This window comes from Hippocampus guttulatus, chromosome 2, assembly GCF_054856545.1.
Source record: "Hippocampus guttulatus isolate MCC_2025c chromosome 2, RoL_Hgut_1.0, whole genome shotgun sequence".
Lineage (NCBI taxonomy): Eukaryota > Metazoa > Chordata > Actinopteri > Syngnathiformes > Syngnathidae > Hippocampus > Hippocampus guttulatus.
Genome location: NC_141262.1, coordinates 26,860,564 through 26,887,391, shown reverse-complemented (window position 1 = coordinate 26,887,391; position 26,828 = coordinate 26,860,564). Strand labels below are relative to the sequence as shown.

Sequence of the window (26,828 nt, the reverse complement as noted above, 5' to 3'; positions counted from 1 at the left end):
GTGCGTCAAATACACAGAAGACACCTTTTTTTCTTTTTTCTTTTTTTTTAACAATCCCCCTGTTGTCCAAAGAAGGAAGGCTTTTGTTTCACTTGCTTTAATGGGGAGGGAGACAACTGTACAACGAAGTGCACGTGAAAAGCAAATTTATATATACTGTCTACAATGCAATATACAACAACGACAAAAAAAAAAGGTCAACAACCACACATTGGGACTCCAAAGTCCAACATGTGACAAATATAAATATACGTGGTATTTACAAGCAGGACCACAGAATGAAATGGTGATGAAGGACACCTTATGTACACCTGCTTGGCTATTATTCAGTGTAGCACTTGTGAAATACTGGATAAGAATAGCATAAAATGCAAGCAACTTTTCCAGGTGCAACGCAGGTCCAGTCTTGGATGAATCATTGTTGACATTTGAAGCAACTTGACTCTGTTTCAACATCACCCGTCTGTTTACATTACTGATTGGTGAAGTCAAACCTTGCTGAATAGCCGTGCAGGCGCATTTGCAGCTTTGTCAGGGTGAAAGAAAATGCTGCCCTGCCTGGACTGGAAAGGCGCCCACGAGTCAGTTCTGCGGTGTGTCGTCATTTGAAAAAAAAGTTTAATAGAAAAAAGCAGTGCATCTGAGCATCACTCCAATCTGACATACCGCTCTACATTCTTCAGTTACGGCTTGACCGTGACACCCCAAACGTGCTCATCCGGTCGAGGTGCAGCCTCGCGTCCTGGCCTTGTATCGCACGGGCTAAGAGAGGCGTCCCTCTTGTTCGGAGCTTCAGCCGTGGTCAGCCGAGGTGCCGCTGATGGCTCGGAACACGTTGAGGGAGTTTTTCAGAAGCGAGCGCATCATGCCCTCCTGGTAGATCTGCGAAAGAGAGAGAGAAAAAAACCCCACGTGTATGCGAAGTCAAATCACAAATGAAATGTCATGATATTTGTTTGAAAGTTTTGTTTCATTTTCTTTTTTTTTTTTTACCTGTTTTCCTTAAAGCTGAGCACAGTTGGAAAAAGAAAAAGTCGAGTTAGAACACTTAGTTTGAACACGAACGAGGGTGCCCTGATGTCACAATCACACAGACTGCACAAATGATTGCAACGGCACACACACATATACACACACACACACAAAGTTGGCATGTCTGACTTTTTGTGACATTGCAATACATTTTTCGGGAACCACAGGGGAAAGGGAAATGATGTGTTTGAGTCTCTTCTGCACCATTGCTCAATATCTCTAGCTTACAACAACGCTACAGTGAAACTCTACAACGAAACCTACATGGGCAAAAAATACCCCCTAGTGTGAAAAAATCTTCATGCATTAACACCATTCCCACTTTCCTGCCCCCCATACACCGAAACAACCCCTTGTTGCGTTATACAAAATATTTTTCTCTGCTCTTGCCTCGCGACGAGATTCACTACAACGAAGTCTAATCCAACAGCGACCTCTACTGCTTCGTTCGGAAACGGCAACAGCAACTACCACACTGGTTCACACATGCGCAGTAGTCCAGGAGGTATTTGTTATTGTTCGTTTCAGACGCGGAGAGAACTTTGCATTGCTAAAATGGCTACAAAACAGACCTTTGGATGTCAAGCAGCTAAGATAAGAAGAGCTCTGACGTTGGAAGAGGGTAAAAGTGATCAAAATGAAAGACAGAGGAAGCAAAATAAAATACATTTTCCAAGAAATTGATGAAAGTGAAAGTGAATGCTGATCGTAAATTTCGCAATTTCTTTCCCTTTTTTTCTTTCTACACTGACTATATGAAGTGTCAAATAAGTGTATGCTCATACTTATGCACTATTGGAATAAAAATAAAGAGTAGACATTTGTTTGTGTGTGCGTGTACACATACGTTTCTGTGTGTATGTGTGTGTGTGTACATCTGAGATCAAATTTGCTACAGTGAAAAACCCCCTGTTGTGAAAAATGTTTTGCTGCAAACATGATTTCGTTGTAGAGGAGTTTTACTGTAACACCGGTATGGCCAGAGCTGTCCGGGCCTGCTTAAGAAAGGGAGGCTTGGAACGAAAGCAAACCGGTCGCAACCCGGGGTTACCTGCTCATGGATGATGTCAGAGAGCTCCTTCACCATGTCTTTGAAATTGGCCTTGAGGCCCTCGTGGTACTCAAACTGGTCTTCTTTGATCAGACGTTCGTTGATATCCAAAGCCGCGCTGCAGGCCTCCACAAAACGTCTACCAGAAGAGGCGACACTCAATTCACTGGTCTCCAATTACCCGTATTGATCTGCTCCACTCCCCGGGTGACTTGCCTGAAAACGTCTTTAAGCTCTTTCACTTTCTTGCCGGCCTGGTTGCACTTGCTGTCATCCAGAAAGGCTCGGGCGTAGGCCATGGGCCCGGCGTTCACCTGCAACGATGACCATGACAACATGCGGCAACGCGCGGCGACCCGACACGGGAAAGCGTCTGACCTGCACGGAGACGCAGCCCTGCAGTTTGAGCTGCAGCTGGATCATGTCCACTTCGGCACTGGAGCAGAGCTTGTGCAGCTCGGCCGTGCGAGACCTCATCTCGTCGATGGCCACGTCCACCGGCCGCAGGTCCAGCTGCTTCTCCCCGACCACCTCCACGCGCTTCTTTACGTACGGGAAGGTGTTGGCCGCTGAGGGAAAACCGAGAGAAACGCTGAGTCGCCAGTCTGTTACATGCGGATGTATACACGGATGCCTTGCGTTTGTAAAGTTGAGGAAACGCGCACTTGAAGTAACAAAGCCGTTGAAACAGGCAGAGTGGAAAGGAGGAAAGCCTCTCTTGAGAAAAAGCTCATTAGATTCAATTACCAGACTAATGGCCAGCCATTTGTACACTGATGAAGGCTTGTGCATTTGAACGAAATAGATACGCCCTGAAATGCGGTTCCGCGTGGTCGTGATTCGATTGCGGGCGCCCCGAGCCGATGTGTGTACTGTACTTGTGAGCACCGTCTTCCTCTTGCACTGCTCCTCCACGCCGCCGTGCTTCTTGCCCGACAGCGTGTATGGCGTCTCAAAGACGAAGCGGTTGATGTTGTGGCACTTCTCAAAATCCGTCTTCTTCTCCGGTGCCTCCTTCTCCTCAAAGTAGGGCTTGACGAAGGTCACTTGCACGTAGGCGAACTTGGGGTCCAGCTCTTTGGGATTCACCTGCAGGGACGCGAGCTCTCATATGACTTGGTTTTTGTTTTTATTTTTTTGGGCCAGACTGGATTGGTGACAAACTAGGATGCACCTTGTTGGAATCTTGAATGATCTTGACGTTTTCAGGCCCAAACTTTTCCCCGTAGAGCGTCAGCAGGCGCTGGGAGATTTCCGAAAGGCCGGTGAGTTTGGGCTCTTTGTAGATGTACTCCTTCCCGTCCTCCTCCTCGAAGAAGCCCTGCGGAAAAAAAAAACACACAGTGGCTTGTAGGGCTGATAGTAGTTGATGTTAGGAAATTTTGGTGATGAGCTTCTTGTGAGAGAATGGGAAGTTGTGTAAAAAGCACTGAAAATTTTGACAACTTTAGAGAAGGTCAAATGAAGTTCAACTGACTTTTTGTGAGTAAGATGTATTGACCGATATTGTGTTCACATTTTAGTCGAAAGTTTCACGATCTTACGACAAGACCCCCAACGCATTGATGGAGTAAAAAAAATACCGTATTGGCCCGAATATAAGACGGCCCTGATTATAAGACGACCCCCTCTTTTTCAAGACTCAAGTTTGAAAAAAAGACTTTTTGAACACCAAATTAATTTTTATACAGAAAATAAACAAATGATTGTAACAATATATTTGGGAGAAAAAGCATCTTGAAATTTACACCATAACTTCTCCTGAGCTTTCTCCATTTTCTGTTATCTCTTCTATTATTTTCTTCTCTTTTCTTTCTTACCGCTATTTTTTTATTTTTCTTCTTCATGCTACCGCTATTTTTATTTTTATTCTTCGTGACAGGGGTTCGCTTAGGCCTGGGGAGTCAAGTTCAGCATTCGCTTCAATGATATTGGGCGCCATCTAGCGTCGTGAACGGGTATAATGTCTAGACCCCGAATATAAGATGACCCCCACTTTTTCAGTCTTATTTCAATGCAAAAAACACCGTCTTATATTCGGGCCAATACGGTAATAATAAATCCACCTGTCCATAGAAGGCAACTCTGAAGTAGGTCCCGAGCATCCTGCGACCCGTTTGGATCACTTCCATGACCTTGTTGTAGGCTCTGTGCAGCGTGTTGTAGAGCCGGCTCAGCTTCTGCAAGGACGCGGTTGCGTTGGACGGACAGTCATAGTTGACGACATGCAATGATATCGCCGTGCCGCTACCTCGTAATCGTGGCGCTTCTCGTAGCAGGGGATCACCAGTTTGGCGACGTGCGTGATGAGCTCGTAGCGCTCGGCTTTCCACAGAGCCTCCACGCAGACCTCCAGGTGCTCCACCAGGACTTCCTGACGAGAAGCGGGAAAAAGCAAAACGGTTGATTTCGGGACGGTCAACACTTGGCGCCGGCGCTTTGTCAAAAAGAACCTCGGTGTAATAAACGTCTTGCATCCCCGTGTCTTCCTTCATGGCGGCTTCCTCCTCGATATTAAACGTGATCTTCTTAAACGCGGCCAGCCCGCTGGGGAACAACTCTGCCCGTTGGGAAGCAAAGGCAAAAGTTAAACAAACAAACAAAAAAAATGATGCCACAGTATGTTTTGAAAATGGGTTGGATACTTTTCCTGTGCAGGTACTCGGCGACCAGCGCAGCCACATGAACGTGACACATGGCGGCCTGTGGAGAAAACCACCATCACGTGAATGCAAATCCGAATCCGATTGCAGAAAGCTCGGTACAGACGAGTGAATTTGACCTCGGAGAGATCGTTATTCTTGAGGTGCGCCCGAGCCATGCTGTCCAGCCAGGTGCGCCTCAGCTCGGGGGTGCTGGCATAAGACCGGGCCAGGCTGTACTGCAGGTCCAGCAACATTTCCGGGTCTTTCTCATGCTCCCTCATCTGGGCCGTGGCCATCAGCACCGTACGGATACGCTTGGTTAGACCCTTCACTTCCGAGGGGAACCCTGTGGACTGAAGACATTGAAGCTGACGGGATCAGTGATGCCACAGTGACCTTGAAAAAGTAACTTCGCTGTTATACTGATGAATTGGCTTCAAAAGGTTTTCGTTCAAAAGAAAATAAAGGCCACTTTTTTAAAAAATTAACAAAATATATTATTTATTTTAATTTAAAAAAACATAATACAGTGGTTCTAGACCTCACTTAACATAAATATATATCTTTTAAGGCAGTCTGTTTTGGCCTGACATATTTAACTGTGAATACATACTGGCAACATTTATAAACCATTATTTACATATTTATTGTGTACATCATGTATAAATATAATCATTACATTTCTGAACGGTAATGCAAGATTTTCTGTTTTTTAAATTTGATGTTCTGGTAGTGTTTTTGGGCGGCCTGGTGCTCCAGTGGTTAGTGCGTCGACCTCCCAGTACAGAGGTCGTGGGTTCGATTCCGGCTCCGGCCTTCCTGTGTGGAGTTTGCATGTTCTCCCGGGGCCTGAGTGGGTTTTCTCCGGGTACTCCGGTTTCCTCCCACATTCCAAAAACATGCATGGCAGGCTGATTGAACACTCTAAATTGTCCCTAGGTGTGAGTGTGAGCGCGGATGGTTGTTTGTCTCTGTGTGCCCTGCGATTGGCTGGCAACCGGTTCGGGGTGTCCCCTGCCTACTGCCCAAAGGCAGCTGGGATAGGCCCCGCGACCCTTGTGAGGATAAAGCGGATCAGAAAATGGATGGATGGTAGTGTTTTTGAAGCTAGATAACACTTTGTCAACAGGAATGGGCAATGTCCTTGAATGCTTCCTTGAGCTGACACAAACTCAAAATCGTAAACGGATTTGCAGTTTGAAAACACGAATGTCATAACTTTCGTGATCGGCATCTCTGGACAAGATGCAGACGATACCTTCATGGCCTTGTCGCTGTTCGCAAAGTTGTTGATGATGGACAGCGACTCCTGGAAGCGCGAGCTTCCGCTGAGCGCCACGTCGGAGATCAGCTGGCTCACCGCGATGATGATCTGGCGAGAAAGACGAGAGAAGGAGAAACGTCGCCGGGCCAGAAGCAAAGTTGGGCTTGGGCTTTACCTGCAGGTGTGTGCGCAGGAAGGTCTTCCTCTTGGTGTACTCGTAGTTGTTCCTCATAAGCAGGTAGAGGAGCCCCGAGGCTTCCGCCCTCAGCGAGGCCATCTTGGACACGCAGCACTTGAGCACCTCGCAGCACAGAAGCTCGCAAAGGGTCACGCGACCTTTGAACAGGACTGCGGGGAACTGACCAGAGAGCATTTTGGTCATTTTGGGTTTTTTTTTTGGGAGATATCTTGAACTCAACCCAGTTCAGAGTGACTCATCGCGAGTGTCACGACTCAAAATCAACATCTTGAGTCATTTCGTTCCCGCAGCTTCACCGACCTTGTTCATAAACGCTCGCAGCGCGGCAAACACATGCCGGAGGGCGGCTTCCGATGGGCTCACTTTGAGGAAGGTCAGGTAAACGTCAAACACCTTCCTCATCAGCGCGTTGTGACCCTCGCTGTCGGCCAGCTGGTTCTGACGAGGACACGGCCAAAATATGAGAAACGGCTCTCGCTACGATGCAGCAAAGAGCGAGCGTGCGCGCGCACCTTAAAGCACTGGATGAAAAGCGAAAGAACATCCAGGACACTTAAGCAGACCTCGGCGGAAATGTTGCCCTCGAGCAGAGCCTGGTGATGGATTTCCGCTTCGGATGCACCCATCCCTGAATCGCGCACACGCACACACACACACACACACACGGTTAAAGGACTTCAAGTCAAAGTGTTCAGTAAGTTAACAACTCTAATCCAAGTACATAAACTGTTTACCTTTATTTTAGTGACCAAACCTATAAAACCATACATTTATTTTTAATACAGATTCATTTATTGCCTGTGCGAAATAAAACAAACAACAAAAAAACCTGAGTGCCTTGAAAGAATAATCATATAATAAATCACAATTGCAATATTACGGAGGAAAAAAATTGTGATTCATTTTTTTTTCTAAATCGTTTAGCCCGACTTAAATGGCTTTAAAAAGAATTTTATGTTTGTCTACAAATTCCATGCGTATCTGACAAGGGCGAACACACTTTTTATGAGCAGGGAATGTCTGGCAAACATGACTCAGCGTGCACTTCAACCTTCTGTGCTGTTTCTGAATCACTTTTTTTTTTAAACTATCCAGTGCATTGGATTGCATTACAACATGCAGGCAGTCACGTAGTTAATGACGTAGCCCAGCGGTGTCAACACTGCGTACAGTGCCAACACTGCGTACAGTGCGTGTCCCACCTATGTTGAGAGTGAGCGAGGCCTCCATGTTGCCAAACTGGTTTATTTTGGTCTGGATAGTGCTGGCTCGGTTGCAGCGCATGGCCGGCATTGTCTGCGACTTCCTGTCAGAAGAGAACAACTTGGACGCGTACACCTCCTGACTCCTTGATGGCACACAAGCAAAAAAAAAAGGGGGGGGGGTCTCAGTCAAATTACAAAACATGTTTTGAGGAAAACCGCTGCTGTCACGTCTCACCTGCCGATGTTCCTTTTCCCAATGTAGCGAAACTGAACAAGACAGGTCCTGCGATGCAAGTATGCATAGTTTAGCCTTGCAGTTTCAGTGTTTTCAAGTTGTTCTTGGACCATCAGTGACCTTTTTCACATCTAATTAGAAGCTACTCACTCAAGCAAGCTGAGAAAGTTCATAACGTCTTGAGGGTTAAGTTTGCTCCAATAGGCCATGAGAGTGTCTGTGGACAAAAAACAAAACAAAACCACTTGTAGTTTATGTTAATTGTCATTTTCAGCATGTCATGCCGCCTGTGCACCGACCCTCTGACAAGGTCTTGACGACATGTAAAAAGGTGAGGAGGAGGCCCCTGATCTCGTAAGGGCCCAGTCTGCTCTTGCGGGGCCCGGGACTGCTGCTCACGGTGGAACTACGTCGCTGCAACTGCACATGTAACAAAAAATGTCTGCGACTTGAACATTTCTCATGAAGTAAATCATTAAGCTTCCCTCAAAACACAAGCTAGGATGCAAATGGAAACACCATAAATGACATTCAAAATGCTGCGAAATGACATTCAAAACATTGCGTGAGTTTATATGTGTTTTATTGATGATTAACAACTCAAACAAATCTAGTTTAGAGGTTGCCAGGGCGACGCCAAATACAGCGGCTATAAAAAAAAAAAAAAAACTCACATCAATGCTATCTGGTGTCCCGGGATCCATAAATAGAGATCCTCTGGAGTCTTCCCTCCTCACGACGTGGCCATTCAGGAGCGGCAGGCCTGATAACGACAACAAATTCTATCACCGCCAAAATAAGCGACGGCTATCTATTAAAATTGTCTGAATGCCTTCAACTGGCTCCCCTGGAGCGGTTTGCAGGTGTCGGTCAACTCACTGTGGTCCTTGTCGAGAGCAGCGCTGGTTCTCCTGCTATCCGCGGAGCCGCCTGACACAAGGTCGTCTCTCGAGCCCTTTGCAAGTAACATTTCCATTTTGTCGAAAGAATCTGAACAGGATCTCATTTTCATTTCGAGGGGCACTCACGTTGAGATTGGAAATGTATGGCTGGGCAGAGAGTTGCTTCAGGTTCTGGAAAAGCAACTCAAACAGTGGCAGGTAGAGCAAACAGATTCTGGCTTGCTGATTCTGATAAAAACAAAAACACATCCATGTTGCACGACATGTTTAAAAAAATATATATATCATTTGAGGTCAGCGTCAGGTCTGCCACCACCCTCACCTTGAAGGCTGTGTAGCGATCGTCCATGGCGTGTTTGATCAGCAGGTTCTTGAGCGTGCCGACGGCCAGCTGCCGCACCTCGGGTCCCTGCTGCAGGGCCGCAGCCACGTCTCGGAGTAGCAGGCCCACCAGGAAGTGGTTGCGGCAGTAGTCTTCAGTCAGGCTGAATTCCAGACTCTGCTCTGTGGTGACCCCGGGACAGGAAACACAGCAGGTCAGGCTCAAACAATCAACTGAGGCCTTCAGAGCACATAAGGACAAGGTGAAACCTCATGACGGGTTTCTTGTGAAATATCTCAGAACCGATTCACTACCATCTTTGTGACTGATCTATTGCTTTCTTGTCGTATATGTTAGTTGCTCCATGTACAGCACTTTGGATGCAGCGATGGTTGTTTGAAAGTGCTCTATAAATACAGTTGAGGTGAGTTGAGTGACACAATCAAAGAGTACCGTGCGGTATTATTTATTACGGTTCCGTTGCAAAGTCTACGCTTGAACTAAATCGTGAGTGCAAGTGGGAGCATCGTTGTGGCTGATCGTGTGTCGGGCTCAGACCCCCCGCCCCCCCCCCCCCCTCCTCACACAAAATGATTCATTAACTCATTCACTCCCAAAGACGTATTTAGATGTCTTTTTAGACGCCACACATTTAGTCCCAGCTCCTCATTTTATATTGACTGTACTTGAAAAGGGTCTGAAAGGGTCTGAACATATTCAGGGAGGAGAATTCAGTTCATTATATATTTCCTGACACGGGAAATGTATAATTCCATACCAGCATAGATGAGCAGAAATCTAAAGACAGGAAGCAACCGAGTGCAAGGCCATAATGCTGTGTTAATATCAGAACAGGCAGCGCATCCCAGATAACCGAGTACCCGCTGGAAAGTAGATCGAACGGCAGCGATCGACATCGGGGCCCAGCTACAGACGAAACCTCAACTTAACAACTAATGTTAGAAGGGTCCGACATTAAACCTTTATGAGTCAAGTTGTGGGGGCCCTGCCAGAATTGGCGCTGGCCTGGATTTTCAACAATACTGAACAAAATTCAAAATGCTACTATATGTGGAGGCCGACCTGTGGATAGTAACATGATCTTGTGTGTGGAGTTTCAGTGGCCAAAATGAATGCAAGTATGGGAGATCAGGGCAGCCGCTTAAGAAATATCCATGCACCTTACTCCCCAGTATGTAGATCTAGATGATTTAAAACGATATCTCACAAAATTTATCATCATATAGGTTGTCCTGCCTGTGGGTGAAATAGTGAGGCGTGTAGACTCGGCGGCCAAGATGCACGCGAGTCCGTAGCGCACAATTTGTCGATGAATGGCGGCAATTCAACGTGCACAGATGATTCACATCGCAGATGATTGTTTAATGTAAGTGTACAAAATTAAAAAGATTGAATATTAGATATTTAAAAAGGCAAGAATGTCTTCATTTCATTTATGACATTTATATTGGTGCCCTGGTCGGGCCAGCATAAATGAACTTCAGTTGGCCCCGGGCCATCGGGCCGCCGTTAACGTCGGACCCCGTTAGAGAGAAACGAGTCCATTAAGAATGTGAGTGGATTCCCAGAGAAGCAAAGCTCATCTCCTCTACGAGACAAAAGCATCCATTCAGCATTGGCACCGTGCACTCGGCGAGTGAGGGTTAATGGAGGCGAGAGTGCAGGGTGCAGAGAGCCGGAGGAGGTGGCGGTGATCGCGCGTGGCGGGAGGCAGAGGTAAAGGTACGGCGCGGTGAGCATCACCTACCTACAGGGCCAAAAAGCTCCGTCGCGTACGGAATAAAATCTGACCACAAGCAAGAAAAAAAAAAAAAAAAACAGACGGGAAGGGTGTTGGGTACAAATCAAGATATCCGGGATGCTATTCATCATTCATGCAGCATTTACAGTACAGAAAATGCATCAACATTAGGATTGCGATGACACGCTACCTGCACTATGTGGCCCAATCAAATGCCATTTAAAACAACAACGTCATTCTTTTTTTTTTTGCATGACATTGAAAACACGTTCCTAACGAAGTGGGCAAAGAGAGTGGAACGGTTAATAGCGGATCAATGTGGGGATGCGGGTGAGGACGTGGCAGACCTGCGGCCTTCAATCGGAGTTCAACACGTGCAGTTTGCTCACCTTGCACCCGCTGCAGCTTGGTGCGCCCAAAGGCCATGGGCAGGTTGAGGGGGATGAAGTGCTCATGGTTGCACACTACCATCAGAAACTCAAACTTCATTTCCGTCAGCACCTGCGGAGGAGAAACGTGTGCACACGAATGTTTCCGAAAAACCCAAAAGCGGCACACGTTTGCTGCGAGTGACTGTGTGCGCGCGTACCTTGGGATCTTTGAAACTGAAGTGGCACATGTAGTGATTGACCAAGCCAAAAGCGAATCCCCGGTTCATGAAGGTCAGACACCTCTGCGGAGCAAGAAGGGGGCCAGAAGATGAAGTGAAGCTGCACTGTGAATAGGTTTGTAATTGGCCCCGCGCACCTTGATGAAATTAGCCAAGCTCAGGTTGACGCAGCGGGCTTCCTCGGGGATCTCCGTGTGGCGAATGGTGATGTGAGGCATGATGGACAGCACCAGGGACTGCAGGGCCTGATGAAAAGTGTCGGGAAAGCGCTGGGCTCGCGGCATCTGAAAGCACGTCGCGTCACGTGAAATTGGTTGCTGCGCATATGCAAGCATGATGAAGAAGTACCAACCTTCATTCGGTGGTCCTCTTGCAAGTACTGGACCATCGATTTGGCCATTGTTTCAAAGAAGAACCAAGAATACTACAGATGAAAATGAAGAAGAGGAAGTGGTTTTGATTACGGCAAGCGAATTTCTAAAGGTTAATCAACTGGCAAGCCTGATATGAAAAGTGATTCCATAGGCAAGTCTGCCACCTGCTGTTCGTTGTCGCGATCACAACTCGCACCTTGAGCAGTTTGTTGCTGGTGTTAAAATCCGCCGTCTGCTTAAGGACGGCGGTGACCGCCGTGGCCAGCACCTCGTGGGGATATGCCGCTTTCCCAGGCGCGGGGTTTTGGGATATGAACACATACTGAGAAGAGAGCAAAAAAAAAAAAAAAAAGTCAACAAATGAACACCGAGCCCTATGAAAAGCCACAGAGCAGCCACACCTTCACAAAGGAGCGCAGGTAGTTTTCAAGTCCTTCCTCGTGACACCGAGATACGATATGTATGATCACGCTGCAGGGACAGAGAAGGACGTCGGGTTTGTGACTATGGAATGCAAACGATGGCCCGGGCGCATTTTCAGACAGGCAAGCGATGAACTGACCGGAGAGAGTTGACGGCAATCTCCTGGCCTTCCTTGGCGGCTGCTGAGAGCACCTCAAAAAGTTGCATGAGCACAGTGGGAAGGAAGTGGACCATGACGTGCGTCTCCATGGCGTGTAGGCACTAAGGACAGAGGCATGAAAGGAGAACTCACGGCACATTCGCGACATCTTCACCCGAAATCCTTCAAGAGTCTGACCTTCAGGTATTTAATAAGCTCTGCCCGGGTGTCCTCTGAGGTGTTCCTCGTGAGTTGGCAGTGCAGGAAGAATTTGTGGAGATGGAGGTCCTGGGGACAAAACAGCAAACCGTCAAATGGCCACACTCTAAAATAACAGAAAAATAACCTTCTTTGGGTTCATGTAACCAGGTTACTAGTTCAAAAAGGAACAAAACAGCTACTTGGGTCAATCCGAACCAACTTTTTGGGTTACATGAATAACACCAAAAAGTGCCATAGGTATGTTGCTAGCTGTTGCGGCTGCCCGTCGTAAAATTTCATCAGAGCTGCTCATGGATATATATTTTGATAACCCAATAGTTCAACACTGGGTTCATTTGACCCAACAATTTGGTTAATCTCAAGAAAGTCCAAGAATATGGCCCAACACAAACAGTAAAGGAATCGGGTTGACATACTGTGTGAGCCACATGAAGCAATAGTTACAATTTGGGTACTCTCGGATGAATAAATCTGAAATTTGACCCGACACAAACAACACATGAATTAACACAACTCATTTTGAGAGTCCAGGCAAACGTGCACCCTTGAAGATTTTTTTTTTTTTACCTGAGCATATATTGTCGATACGACACGGCTTCTCATTTTGAATAGCGGCTTGGCATTTTCCACCCACTTGATATCTGGTTGAGACTGTGTAGATGTTGACATTTTTAAGCGTCAGCACGTGAGCAAGATGCAAATGCGGTGATGTATTTTTATTTTATTTTTCCCCACAAACCTTTCTGCTGTCCTGACCCAGATATCCGGCAGGCAGGGTCACAGCGACGGGTAACTGCAGTTCTGTTGACTGCATCCTGCCGTCTTTCAACAAAGGCAACCAGGAGTAACCGACTGACAACACACCAGCAAGAAAATGATGAATGCCAACAGGCGTCAGGTGCAAAAAAAAATGGTTTAAAAAAAAACATACCCAGAGACTCCACACCGTCTCTTTTCTTGCTGCTGGTTTTGCTGCTCGATTCGCAGCTGATATGGTAAAAGGTGAAGAGGATGTGGTGCTTCTCGTGCAAGTGGACGGGTAACTCCAGCTTTACCTGCGTGGCATCATGAAGTCAGTCAATATACAGGCCATGTATTGCTGACGCGGTGTGACGGGGTGGCAGCCGCCACTTTCAGAAAACGCCTCGCCACCCCAGTTGCCAACCCTGCTTTTTGGCAACGAATCTATCGATCCTAAATTCAAAACGTGATCATAAACGTTGCTGATATTTCCTCTACGGTGTCAACAAACATTTTAAAACGTTTAGAATTCGCTCCCACTCCTTTCAAGAGCAGTTAACCCCGGCCCTCGAGGGCTGGTATACCGCCTGTTTTTAAATGTCTCTCTCCCCCAAGACTGAATTCAATTGCTCAGCACATCAGCAAGCTCTGCAGGAGCCTGATAACGATTGTGATCATTTGATTCTGTGTGTGGAAGGAGGGAAACATGTAAAACGGCCAAAATATGGCCCGGGGGCCATTTACGGCCTGCCACTTGATTAACAAAAAAAAATTGACTACTAAAAATGACATTTGACATGGGCCACAAGGTTTGTGTCAAAAGGTGAATTTGGCCAGAGTGAGAGCGAGCGTGGACCGGACAACTTTTCTCGATATTCGAAGATAAAAATAAATAATGAGAGGCAAAAATAGTTTCGTCCACTTTGTGCTCTGTGGCTGATTTATGAAGACATCACATTAAAAATCCTCAGGTAACTAAAAAATGGTCATCTTACTAGAGTTGAATGACATTTAAAATGTTGTCCGAACCAGAGTCTGTGACGCTGTCCTGTGCCAGTTCGACTTAGCTATGAGAAAATGGCTGTGAGCATGCACTCACTCCAAGTCATCTACAACCTTAGGTAACCCAAGCAGAAATGTGGTCTTGTACTGCCATCTATTGACCAAAATGAGTACTTTATATTCTATAAAACATGCAGACTAGCATTGGTGCTTCAATAAAGACTCTCAAAACTCTTAACAAAAGATATAAAAACACACAGCACTGTGATGAATGGGTATCCTCCATTCCTGCTACTCTCCTCGCCACCCCGGGGTCAAACATTCCAGAGCCACCACAAAGGCCATGGAAAGTCCACCAGGGGGTAGCAAATGAGCAAAATGGAACTTCAAAGTCAATGTTTTGACAACAGAACTCAGCAATTTATGAGGCAGGCATCTATGACACGTAAGTACCCATCTGTCTCTGAAGCATTGTTTTGGTTCCCGTGATTTGAAGCATACAGTTGTAAATCTTGTGTGCTCGTGCATGTCAGTGGAATACGTGCAGGGGGTGGGGATATTTCTCTGCGTGTGTGTGTGTGGGGGGGCAGGCGGGGGTGTCTTACAATTCTATCCATTAAATTTTTAGGCCATATGGGGTCCTTCTGTCTTATACTGAAAATCTCCTTCCCTCTATATGCGTGTGAAATATATATATACACTGTATATACAGTATATGCAGTATATATATATATATATATATATATATATATATATATATATATATATATATTTATTTATTTATTTTTTTCAATTCAGAAGCATCTCACCTCATCATAAAATTCTGGACTTTGGTTGTGGTGCAGGACAGCTGCATAAGCACTGCTGGTGAAGAGTGAGTCTCCTGGTTTTCCGTAGATGCACTGAAGCACAAAAATATATTCGTTTATTTATTTATTTTTTTACTGATTGACTGAGCGAACCTATATGGCTCAGACTAAATTTACCAAAAACGTTGGCTCCCAACATTTGTCTTTGTTCTAATTATGACTGCATTAAAGTGACTCCTCTACATGGCACTCTCTCTCTTCAACATTGGGCTGAAAGTACACTGAAAGTACTTTATTGAAAGCAACAATGGAGTCATAAAAATACAACTGGTTCATGAAGCAAATTTGAAGCTTCTTTTTTTTTTTTTTACAACATTAACTCATTCAGTACCAGCCAATTCTGGACCAAGTCTGAAAAGACGCTAAAAAACGTCTTTGGGAGTGAATGAGTTAACAGACACAACACTGGTATTAGGAGGAGTTTCCAGCTTCCAATTTAAGAAGGTGGAAACATGCTTCCTCGTACCATCATAGCAAAACTGCAAGACTGGCGTGGTGATAAGCCGTCTGATGGCAAGCCAGATTACCTGCTTCAGTGTGAGGGCTGAAGGCGGGGGGCCAGCTACTGCCTCCTATCTTATATGCAGGCATTTTCAAACCAGCATGATACAACATGAGGCCAAAAAAAAAAAAATCAGGACAAGTACGAACAACAATCACCTGTGCTTTGACGGCACTTTCCATCCCTAAATAATTGACACATGTGGCCATGTCTCCAGGAGAGGAACCAACACTGAGCCCTCATTTTGGCTTCTTAATTCCTGCCCCTTCAAGGGTACTTCTGATGAGACACTTTTGCAGTGTTCATCGTTTCCTTTGAAAGTCCAACAACAAAGCCAACAGAGTTGCTTTGCGTGCCGCTCACCTTCAAAGGGCTTGCACCTTCTTCATCGGAATCCCGGAATTGTATGCAGACGGCAATGTTTCGAGCCTAGCGTAGGTAAAAGCATTCGCATGAATCAAAACCTGTGAATCCTCCCCTGGGAATGTTGATTGTGAGGTGCACGCACCTTGGTGAAGCTTTTCTGGTTGTCATATTTGAGTTGCAGAGGATAGACGTAGAGTTGGTTCTTGTAGGTGGTGAAGGGGTAGTTGTACCTGGCCTCCTCAGGCAGGAACTCCTCGACTTCCACGGATACGCGCTCGCAGCTTTCTTCAAAGGGCTTCACGGGAATATAAGAGGATGTCACCGTGTCTGGGGAGGGAAGCATGTACACACCACGTTTTATTTTGTTTGCATTCCAATGGCAGGAATCGTATACTCTTGGCACGTGTCACTATTCTTTGATCAAAATCTCTGCGATCGGAATTCAAGCATATTCTGAAGCGGATCATCCCGCTCAGTGTGAGAACCTTTTCTCCGACGCATGAAGAGATCAGAGCGAAGCCTCTAATTGCTGGTTATCATGAATCTGTTCTCCACCAGATGATGAATGGACACATTTTTGGGGGGGGTTCAGACATTCCAATTTTAACCACATGTCCCGTCGCTCCAAAAGCAAAAGCAAAGTGGGTTTGAATAAAAATGCACTGTAAAGAACGAAAACAGTTACATTGCACCACACAACTTCCCTCTCAAGACAGAGATTGCGCAATAGAGAGAGACACCAGAACGCAACAGAAGCGCACTGCTGCCCCAATGTGTGATTTTTAGATAGTGTTGTACCATTCCGGACAAGGGCGTGACAATAACCACTCTTGACTTCAATCAGACGGTGTGTCTTATCTGCATAACCTTCCCATAAAACAGCATAGAGCAGCCAGATTGAGTTGATGCCAATCTGGCTGTTCTATGCTGGTTGCGGTGTGTTGACAACAAAAGTACATACTTGAAAAGTCGGGTGGGACACACTCAATGGTGACATTCAGCTGTCCCGGGATGGTCTGGAGCCTGCTCTTCTCAGGTCTGGAATCAAGACAAACATTAAAATAAAATGCAAAAAATAAATAAATACCGCATGGGGAGGAAAAGACATTTCCAGAGGGATTATAAAAGCTAAAATAGTACAGGAGGTCCGTGACTCACTTCCTGGTGTCAGCCAGCAGCTTGATGATGTCATCAGTGGAGATTTTTCCGCTGTCCTGGCGGTAAAGAGGAGAAAACTTACCGTCCATGTCGAGACTGCCCTGAGCGTCCTTAAACACCTGCCTGGTGGGGTGACACATTGTGGCAACATCTGAAAGTCTCATCTCGATGGAATGTTTGGAATTTGCCGCCGTCTTACTTCGCAGCCCAAGCAAAGGGCATCCTGTACTGGCCCAGGCGTTGGCACGTCTGTTTAGCTGCCTTGAGGACCTTCTGAGCGGTCTGGGATGACATGGAGGACGGCATACGAGACAATCAGCCATGAGCATGATGTTCCGTATATTAAGTGTCTTTTTAGGGGAAACAAAGACCTTGTTGATGTCAGAGGTCTTGATGTATGGCTCAGCACAATTGGTGATGCCATTTTGCAACACCTTCTCCACACGGGCCACCAGAAAGATATCAGCATGGGGGTTGGTGACGGAAAAAATGGCCTGGAGTAGAAGAGAAGACGCTGGCGAAATCTGTTGTGAGCTTCAGGTCAGCTTTGCCCTTGAACTCTCGTCCCTGATCGACGCTTACGGCCACGTTTGTACCTGCGTAGGGAAATGCAGCAGAGCCTCTGACACTCTTTGAAGGACAGGCAGGCAGTCCCCATTTGCCGGGTCCCCGCTCATTAAAGGCCTGCCTCCTCCTCCTCCGCCGCCTCCCTCGGAGTCCGAGCAAGGCGACGGCTGGCCCGCGGTGTCGGTCAGCATTTCCTTCACGCAGGGCGGGTTGAGGTCCACATGGAAGTCGGCGGAGATCTTACAGTTTTTGGAGATGTCAAAAAGCGCCAGGCTGATAAAGAAGGGTTCCACCTGAAAATGAGCAAGAGGGAAGGGTGAGGGGGGGCGCAGGGGGGGCTGTTCTTCATTGTTCGTGAATCAAGTCAGACATTTATCAGACAAATAAAGCGAAAGAGTGACGGCATACGTTGGTCAGGACGCCGTCACCCTTTTCGCTGACACAGCCCTGGAGACTGAAGGTGAGATCGTGGCAGCCAACCACGATACGCCGACCGAAGCGCTCCTCGAACGGCTTCACGTCCGGCTCGATGCCGGAGAAATCCAGCCTCTGTGGAGAGGATGAGAAAAGATCAAATGGTTATACTTTCAACACATCAATAAATAACGGGACGAGCATCCCCCCCACCCCCACCCCTACCTGTGTCTCAGGGTCCAGAGAGAAAAGCTTTTGCCTGCCTTCGTTCCGGTTGATCTTATTGAGCTGGTCTGTCTCCCTCGCGTACTACACAAAAAAAAGGTTGAGAGACGTTTCTGGGATCCGTTTCAATGAGGACGCGTTATTAAGGCATCTCAAAAGAAAAATGGACCAACAATGTGCAAGCATATGCTAACCCCACCCAACTATTTATTCGTCTATTCTGCAGACCATCACCGGCGATCTTTTTCATCAGTGATAGAAAAGCCACAGTCGAGTGGCCTGCAGCAAAGACGCCGAAAAGAAAAATCTTTTGAGCAATTCTGCCTTTGTATACACAGTAAAGCAGCGCAGTATCTGTACCTTTGTGAGTTCGGGTTGTAGGTTCCTCCCCAGACCTTCTGGCGGGCTCTCACTTTTACCTTGGCTGGTGGTGTCATCATCTGATTGGATTGGGCAGTGGTGAGGGTATGGGGGGGGGGGGGAATCAGTCATGATGCAGACTAAATCAACAGGAACCCGTATTCATTTCTTGTCGGGCTAAACAACGACACGTTTACATTTAATTTTTTCATGGTAAGTGGAAATGATGAAGCCCCGGATTTGTTTGCGTCATTGTTGGAATCTGATTTATGACACTTGAATTTGGTGACGTTGTCATAGTGAACGCTTGAAATGGCTGCAAGCCAAATTGGTGGGTAATAATTGTAACTGAAGTAGATCAATAAACTGTCTTTGGGTATACAGTATTCTTATAATATCTTGAATCCAAGCCCAGTAGGGCTTTGAACTCTGCAAACTCGGGTCAATTAGTGGAGTCCAGAGTTGAAAGTAAACATGGCGAAGCTGCATGTAGCTGTTGTGCTGTACGCAAATGGAATAAGCTGCCAACAGAAATCAAAGTCAACCCCGAGTTTAAATATTTAAAACCAGCTTCCAAACTTCACTTCCCGCCCTCCCACCCATGCCTCTGATTTAGGTTTTCTAAACAATTTGAAATATTTTTTTTCTTTTAGTTATTTTAGAAACCTACTCTTACTTCATGTCCTTACTTTTGAATTTTTTTTTTTTTGCTAATGTGTAATATACTGTATGTTCTTGAAGTCATTTTTGTAAGCTCCTTGTTTTTCTCTGCTTCGCTTACCAGTGTCATTAACTTAGGTTTGTAAAAACTTGGTGTTGTTTCCTTGCTTGTGTGAAGCACATTGAGTTGTGTATGAAATGTGCTGTACTGTATATAAATAAAGCTGCTTTGCCTTGCCTATAAGAACAAAAAAATATATATATTTACAATAAATGTTTTTTGGAATACATATTAACTTATTGCCTGTGTTTGTATATATATATAAAAATATATATATAATAAAATTACATGGGACGAGGGCCTTGAAAAAAATATTGCAATGTTGAGTTTAAAAAAAAAAATCGAAATTGGATTATTTTTCAAAATGGCTTTCCCTCGCCTCACCCAAGGCACCATCCAAGGACTCGCCTCCATTCCTCCTCTCCTGGCAGGCCTCAGTACTGTTCTGCAGGGCCTGTTTGAGCGTCGTCACCCACTCCTCCATCTCCGCTTCGCTGTCGGCCGCCAGAAAGTGGCTGTAGCGCTCCTGCATCTTCAGCTCAAAGCCGTTCCGACGCATTTTCGGGCTCTGGAGGAGAAGGGGAGATTTATGTACTTTGGACAGGTAGAGGCGGGTCAGGATTCACAAACTCATATCATCAATGAACGCTGGGGGAGGCGTTGGGACTTAATCCACACGCACAGGAATAAATTACAAGATTTCCCATCGGGGCCATTAGCCTGAATGAGTCTTTTCCCATTCATCTTGTGAGTAGCTTCATCTAACAAAAAGCTTTCTGGCAGCAGGCAATCGCACGCGCGGCATGAGGAGAAGCAGATTTAAAGCCCGCCCCATGTCAAAAAAATAAGAAAATCTAGTGGATGGTGCTGTCGTAAACTCAAAAGTGCGATTCACGCTCCGGCGACCTGAATGACATCGATGCAAGAGTCCAAGTAGATGGAGCCTTTGGTTTCCTTGCAGTGCTTCTCGTCCTTGTACGAGTTGAGGATGTAGGAACCGTCCGGGAGCTGGGACAGGTAGAAGTACCTCCTCTTGAACACCTGCAAGGACGACGGTTGGCGTGGAAGGTCTGTTGTCGTTTTGTGTGCCAGCCCAACGGTGGTGATGGTGATGGCGACTCACCCTCATGGAGACAGACAGGCTGCTGTTAATGTTGGCTTTCTGAAGCCAGCCCTGCTTCATGATGCCGCCCCTCTGGGAGCACAGCGACGACGTGTCCTGACGCAACACAAACACACGATATCAATGTTGTTTTTCTCGGAAATGCGCCGTCGAGGATATTTCAAAACAGGAATTAAAACTGTAACGAAACATACTTGAACAACTATTTTCAATGACATGAAATGGCAACGAAAATGCTTGTGACCAAAAATTAAAACCAAGTGAAACTACATTTTGCCTTTGCTAACTAAAACTATGGTTACAGCAAAAATGTCCGTTGTTTTTGTTAGTTAATATGACACATGAGTTTTTGAGGTTCATTTTCAATGCATTTAGCTCGCTCTTGCTGTACATGCCGACAGAAGATATCTTGCACTCGACATATACTGCGTATATTAAAAAAACTAAAACTAATAAACCTAAACTAAAACAAAGCATTTTTGAAAAAAAATTAAACCAATAACAACAGACAAGCCTGCTCTAAAAATGCTTCAAAATTAAGTGAATTTAAAAAAAAAAAACTATCTTGAAAAATACTAAATTATTGTAACGCTGGCAATGATGCAGTTTCATGAAGCAACAGAGCGCATCACGCGTCCGCCTGCCCGCCCCCCTGTGACAGAGCGGCATTTATTTTCTCCAATTTCTCCATTTGAATCCATGCACATCCGGCCAGAAGGGCAGCGGGGGAAGATCAATAAGGGCTATTTATAGAACATTAACAGAGGACTTCTGGTTTTTACGGCCCTGTGTGATCGCATTGCTTCCCGGACTCAAGCACCGCGCATCAGTTGGATACCCCGTGGCGTGCGTATGAGGCATGCATGATGATCGAAAGCTCGGTTATGTCAAATGAGTCCCCCCCCCCATGCATGCCGTACCTCATCTTTGGCATCTTCATCAACCTCGAACACGTGAGCCGCTAGCTTGTCTGCCTTGAGGCCTTTGCTACGGAAAGACAGAGAAAGAGAGAGGCAGAGGGGAGAATTATTCAAAGCAGCTCTCAGCTTTTCACTTCGACTCCGCTGCAAACCACCACCGCGATAGTAAACGCAACTCCCCCCCCCCCCCCCCCACCTTACCTCGGTAGCATGCGGAAGTCGCCAGAATAGGCCTCGTATTTGTAGTTGATGACATGCCAGTCGGTCTTGTACATGTTGATGCACTGCCAGACACATAAACAAACACGCACACGCATCTAATAACAGGAGCACACCATTGCAGGAAAATTCTGTCCTCTGACTGTGACTCACTGGGCCTGGACTAAAGTTGAGTTGTTTCTGGGGCATTGTTGGAAAAAAAAGGGCCTCCTTGCACTTATTGGGAAACCTCACCTAAACCAGGTTTAATAGTGCTTCGCCGAGCAGATGACAAGGACACACGGATCTGTTTAACGCAGCTTGGCAGAAGTCTACTAAAAATCACACAACTTAAAGTCCTGCCAGTTATGACTACGAAGCTTCGCTCATGCTGCATGCTTTCCTTAAAGGGGAAGTAAAGCCCCATTTTTATTTCTTTATTTTTTACACTAATATGTTCTAGGCAGCCCCACTAGTCTAAACACGGCAAACTGATTCATATTAAGCAGTAAAATCCCCCCCGTCTTTGTCCATCTCATGGAGTGGCAATTTTGCCACTTGTTGTCCACTGAAAATGACATCACAGTTGCTCAGGGCTCAAGTAACGACCAACCGGAGCTCAGCTCCCGAAGAGGTGCGCCGTGACGGGTCGTTAAGTCATTTTCAGTCGTCAGGAAGTGGCAAAATGGCCGCTCCCTGAAATGGGTAAAAACAGGGTGGATTTTGCTGCTTCACTCATACGCCACAAATTCAGTATTAATCAGAATGCCGTGGTTGAATCGGGGAGACACATAGAACATTTTTTGGGGGTGTTGACTTTCACTTTCAACCCATTCTTGAAACTCAAGCCATGTTCTTCTACGTCATGATCCTTTCAACCAGACACACATTTTAGGAGTTAGCGCTGTCGTACCTTTTTGGCAAACAGACTCCTGGCTTCCCGCTCAGCATTCTGGGGCACAGAGGGAACCACGGTCCGCCTCTGTCTGGATATTTGGGACTCCTGCGTGCACACGGTGAGAACCAAAAAAAATTAAAAAATCGCAAAAAACTTGAGTGGAAAAGATACAAGCGTCACAAGATTGTCTCAGGGTCGAAGCAGTTTTCTGAATAAATCAAAACACATGTGCTGTCTGGCTTCGTTGCATTGGACCTTATTTTAGAGAAGGTTGTTTTTTTTTGGGGGGAGGGGGGGGTCCTACCTCTGTGTGGTCCAATTTGGACTCCAAAACAGCAAAAAAGGAAATTGTGTGTTTGTTGTTAGTATTGGAGCAAAAACTCCCTCAATGGTAGACGCTGATTGTACTTTCCCAATTGTAGACTGTTGCTCCAAAACTTTATTTTGAATGGAAATGTTCTTTTCCATAAAGAGGAGGCTCATTTCACGCAGTTCATGACAGTTTTAGGAGTGTGTCAATCCAAAGTCTGGTTGAGTAAGACTGTCTTATATGTCTTTTCCCTCCCGTCACTGGTTGCCATCCCCCTTTTTTTTGTGTCAGCCAATTGGCTCGCAGCTGCACCTCATTCAAGCGGACAGAAGAAACAAGACATCACCGAAACATCGTCGACGGGGCAGAGCAGCAGGTCTCGTTGGGGGTCGCTGTGGATCTGAGCCTTTCTCTGGAACACCACGGCCTCGTAGTCCAGAGGCTCGATAAATTTGGGCTGCTCCTGGGTAGGGAGGGGAGGGGGGGGGGGGATTCAAGTCAGATAGTTGTGTTGCGTTCTGAAGTCTACCCTGAAGTCATAATGGAAATGAAAATGTGAACACATGAAAACGCAGGCAACGTAACACAGGATGCCATCTTATAACTTCCACTTTTTGAGTTTCCGAGAGAAGTGAGGTTCGTCCTCGCTTGTCTAAGCATGTTGGGGTCCGAGAAAATCTGTCGTGTCCTTTGCCTGTCAGCATAGCGAACATCAATTGAAACCATATTTCCACCGTGTAGTTAGACAGCAATGATTAAAAAAAAATCACAAATAAATAAATGCTTTCACATCTTTTCACTTTGTGAGCCCGGCCACACGTGTGCAACGTTTACAGCAAGAGTCTGCTGAGGTCGGCGCACACGCTCGGGCCCAAAAGCAGCAGTTCTCCTTCCTGTCATGTGCAACGAGCTCAACCACAGAGCCGCAAGTCACGGGCCAGCTTTGAGCAGCGCCAGCGGGGCGGATCATGTTACACACAAGAAGGCGACTGCGGGAGGGGGCCAGGCAGTCAAAAGACTTTTCTACTTTTCTTTACCTATGTGTAAATAATAAGCAGAATATAAGAACTGGCTTATAAAGGACACACCTGGTCCTTGCATGGGGTTTGTGGATGATATCGGTGAGGTTTCCAGAGGCAACATGTGCGTTCATGCAAGCGAGCGGATGAGCACACCAAACCAAATTTTCACCAGCACGACAAGCCCGACAGCGGGGCAGTTAATGAGCAGCAGCAACACAACAACAACAATAGCAGAAAAACATGAGCAAAGCATCATTTGTTGCCTCGTGTGGAGTTTTTTTTTTTTTTTAATCCAACCAGTCCTGGAACATTTCGGACACACTTCATACAATGAATCTCATTGTGCATGCGTACACATCGTCCGTGTCCAGTGAATATCATGATTCTCCTTAATAGTTGTAATGTGCATATATGGGACAAACACTGCATTTAGTATGTTATTGTTAACTAAAACGAACACACCAACTAAAGGTAACATTGAAAAAAAATATTGAAACGGAATAAAATGAAAATGCTTTTACACAAACTAACTCAACTACATCACACACTCATAGACGTAACACTAACTACAATTATAGTGAAACATTTGTTTCGTTATATAGAAGAAGGAAGGTCAAACAGTCTGAGAATTGCAGTTGACTTTATTGCACATACTCACATCACAATAATATTCATCCCAGGGGGTGACCATTTTGCGACTTACTGTCGACTGGAAATGACTCACAGTTGCTCAGGGCTCAGGTAACGACCAATCACGCCTCGGCTTGCCAACACCTCATGAGCAAACTCGGAAAACAGTTGAACCCTGAGCAACTGCGATGTCATTTGCAGGTGACAGGAAGTGACAAAATGGCCGCCCCTTGAGATGGATAAATACGGGTGGATTTTACTACTTAAACTCATATTTCACAAACGGAAAATTAATCGTAATGCCATGTTCAGACTAGTAAGGGTCGAGAGAAAATATTATTATCAAGACAATTTTGGACTTGACTTCCCCTTTAAAAAACAAAAACTAGAATTAATGCTAAAGCGAATAAAAATAAACGGACGACTGCTGTCAGGCTATTGAATCGACGGTCCTGAAAACCTGGACTCACCCCCACTCACCCATTTTTAATATGCTTATATTTGTATTTTATATTTATTTATATACTTTTTGTCTTCAACTTTCTCCCTTTCTTAATTTTGCTGCTGTAAATTGGGAATTTCTCCATTGTGAGACAAATAAAGGCTTTCTTATCTTATCTTAAAATGATAAATCATAAAGTATTATAACCCCAGTTCAGACAAACAAACAAGGAGTCTAAGCATACAGCAACAGACCACAAAAATACCCTCGAGGGGCAAAAAGAGAGGACATTGCTGAACACACAGTCACAGGAAGTACATTTGAGGGAATTCCCTCCAAATCTCCAAACTGCATTCTCATGTCAAATCGAAATCATCAATCCACCATAGGCTCTACCTTATAAAACCAGTACTACGCTCGACAGCAGATTACAAAAAGGGGCACTTTCCAGGTGATCACTGATCAGAGTAAGCAAAGCAGTGCTTTTGACACAGTGGAACCAAATCCGCGCACAACCACAGTGCTGGGTCAGCAGGGTTATTCTATGATTGCCTCAAACCACTGACCGCCTAATCCCCTCATGACTGCAGCTAGCTATGGCTGCTATTAACTCGTGAAAAAAAACCCCCGCTACATATGAATGAATGAGGCCATGGTTACACTGTGCTTCACTGCACCATGTGGCTGAGTCCATCAGACATGACAAGGCAAGAATGTCCTGTCCAACTGGCAGACAAAAGGAGCTGGGGAAGACTGGACGAAATTGTGTTTCAATGCACTTTATCAGTGGATGGACACTACAAAACATTCCAGTACTTTTTCCCCGTCCATTTTGATGCTACTTCAATGCAAATTTCAACTTTCGCGGACGTACAACAGATTAAAAAATATATACTGACAGAAAGGGGCTGCTTCTTCGAGCGGGGATGCCTCTGTCTCTTGGCGTAATAAAGCATATTAGCTTGGCAAAAAAAAAAAAAAAGACTCATTGCTCACCACCGGGTCCACGGAGCTCCTCACCGCCTCAGACACGCTCTGCCGGACTTCCGCTGCCGTCCCGGGTTTGCTGAGCCTCTTGGTGAATTTCCGGACCTCAGACATAGCGATCCAAAGTGATTTCGAGAGGTATACTGTATGTATATATAAATACCCACGACGCGTGTCCCGGCACCCAGATGTGGGCCAGCCAGGCAGCGGCAGCGGTTCGACGTCGTGAGGCGGGGCGGCCGCTTCTCGTGATGCTGATGAGAGGAGGCCAAAAGGGGGAGTGGCCAAGCGGGATGCTTTCCTCGCGCTCACTTCCGGCTCCCCATACACGCACTTCTGGTTGTGTCGCTGGAAAATCTAGCGAGACCCAAGAGATGGTTGAGAAAACACGGCTTTTCTCACCCACGACCGGCGTGCAGCGAAAATAAAATGTCGCCGGGGTTTGATTGCAATGTTTCCCTGGAGAATGATGCCCTCTTGTGGAGATTACTGTGCACTACATAGCATTCCGTTTCTCACGTTTGTTTTTACATTTATTAGCGGTGTTTCCCGGGTTTCGGAAGCAAGACACATACTGTATTTGACAAAAATGTTACAGCACAACACAAAACAAAAATGTCACACGTAGTTTAAGTTTAATGAAATCGGGGCATGTTCTGTTGAATAAAGCTATCATTTCGTTTTATGAATGGCAGAAGGCGGAAAACAGGTCGATGGGACTTTCTGCTATCTCGTGCAAAAACATTTTATTGTTGTATGTCTCCATGTGTGGCTGCAAATAATTCATATTTGGAGTAAATGAATATTTTTAGAGCAATTCATTGAAATTAGGCTTTCCACAATCAGAACGTTAAAGACGATCACCAAGTTAAAAATAAATAAACGATCACCGATCCGATCAGAAGAGCGCACCAATCCATTTATACAACTTGTTTATTTACTGTAGTCGACCCCTGCTATTCGGTGAGGTGGGATAAGACTATGCCAT

The 26,828-nt window shown here is 45.8% G+C and overlaps 1 protein-coding gene and 1 long non-coding RNA gene across 4 annotated transcripts; one reads left to right on the top strand and one right to left on the bottom strand.

The window, feature by feature from the left end:
• Positions 1 to 81: 81 nt before the first annotated feature.
• On the bottom strand, positions 82 to 26,108 carry dock11 (dedicator of cytokinesis 11). Of its 3 annotated transcripts, none has more exons than XM_086105093.1 (54): positions 25,850 to 26,108; positions 23,106 to 23,222; positions 22,465 to 22,554; positions 21,555 to 21,637; positions 21,354 to 21,420; positions 20,434 to 20,529; positions 20,217 to 20,351; positions 19,695 to 19,878; positions 18,590 to 18,669; positions 18,230 to 18,313; positions 17,999 to 18,139; positions 17,620 to 17,883; positions 17,395 to 17,517; positions 17,223 to 17,305; positions 17,024 to 17,146; positions 16,827 to 16,903; positions 16,008 to 16,192; positions 15,863 to 15,928; positions 14,938 to 15,030; positions 13,317 to 13,440; positions 13,125 to 13,237; positions 12,953 to 13,036; positions 12,362 to 12,451; positions 12,164 to 12,285; positions 12,003 to 12,072; positions 11,798 to 11,923; positions 11,580 to 11,651; positions 11,365 to 11,511; positions 11,207 to 11,290; positions 11,007 to 11,118; positions 10,624 to 10,662; positions 8,856 to 9,037; positions 8,660 to 8,761; positions 8,511 to 8,586; positions 8,306 to 8,394; positions 7,931 to 8,051; positions 7,782 to 7,848; positions 7,632 to 7,679; positions 7,394 to 7,539; positions 6,704 to 6,819; positions 6,492 to 6,629; positions 6,168 to 6,350; positions 5,987 to 6,100; positions 4,866 to 5,081; positions 4,729 to 4,786; positions 4,537 to 4,643; positions 4,335 to 4,457; positions 4,150 to 4,263; positions 3,258 to 3,404; positions 2,962 to 3,172; positions 2,462 to 2,652; positions 2,300 to 2,397; positions 2,084 to 2,222; positions 82 to 882 (listed from the first exon to the last, which is right to left on the bottom strand). In XM_086105093.1, the coding sequence occupies exons 1-54, from the start codon at positions 25,952 to 25,954 to the stop codon at positions 793 to 795; spliced, it is 6,255 nt and encodes a 2,084-aa protein (XP_085961219.1). In that variant the 5' UTR covers positions 25,955 to 26,108; the 3' UTR covers positions 82 to 792. The 3 variants fall into 3 exon arrangements, with proteins under 3 accessions (XP_085961219.1, XP_085961220.1, XP_085961221.1); XM_086105094.1 differs by having other exon boundaries at positions 6,492 to 6,623; XM_086105095.1 differs by lacking the exon at positions 10,624 to 10,662.
• LOC147209312 (uncharacterized) lies at positions 21,150 to 23,409 on the top strand. The gene is made up of 3 exons (XR_015100213.1): positions 21,150 to 21,279; positions 22,480 to 22,567; positions 23,051 to 23,409. It is a non-coding gene; the product is annotated as an uncharacterized LOC147209312 (long non-coding RNA).
• Positions 26,109 to 26,828: the final 720 nt, after the last annotated feature.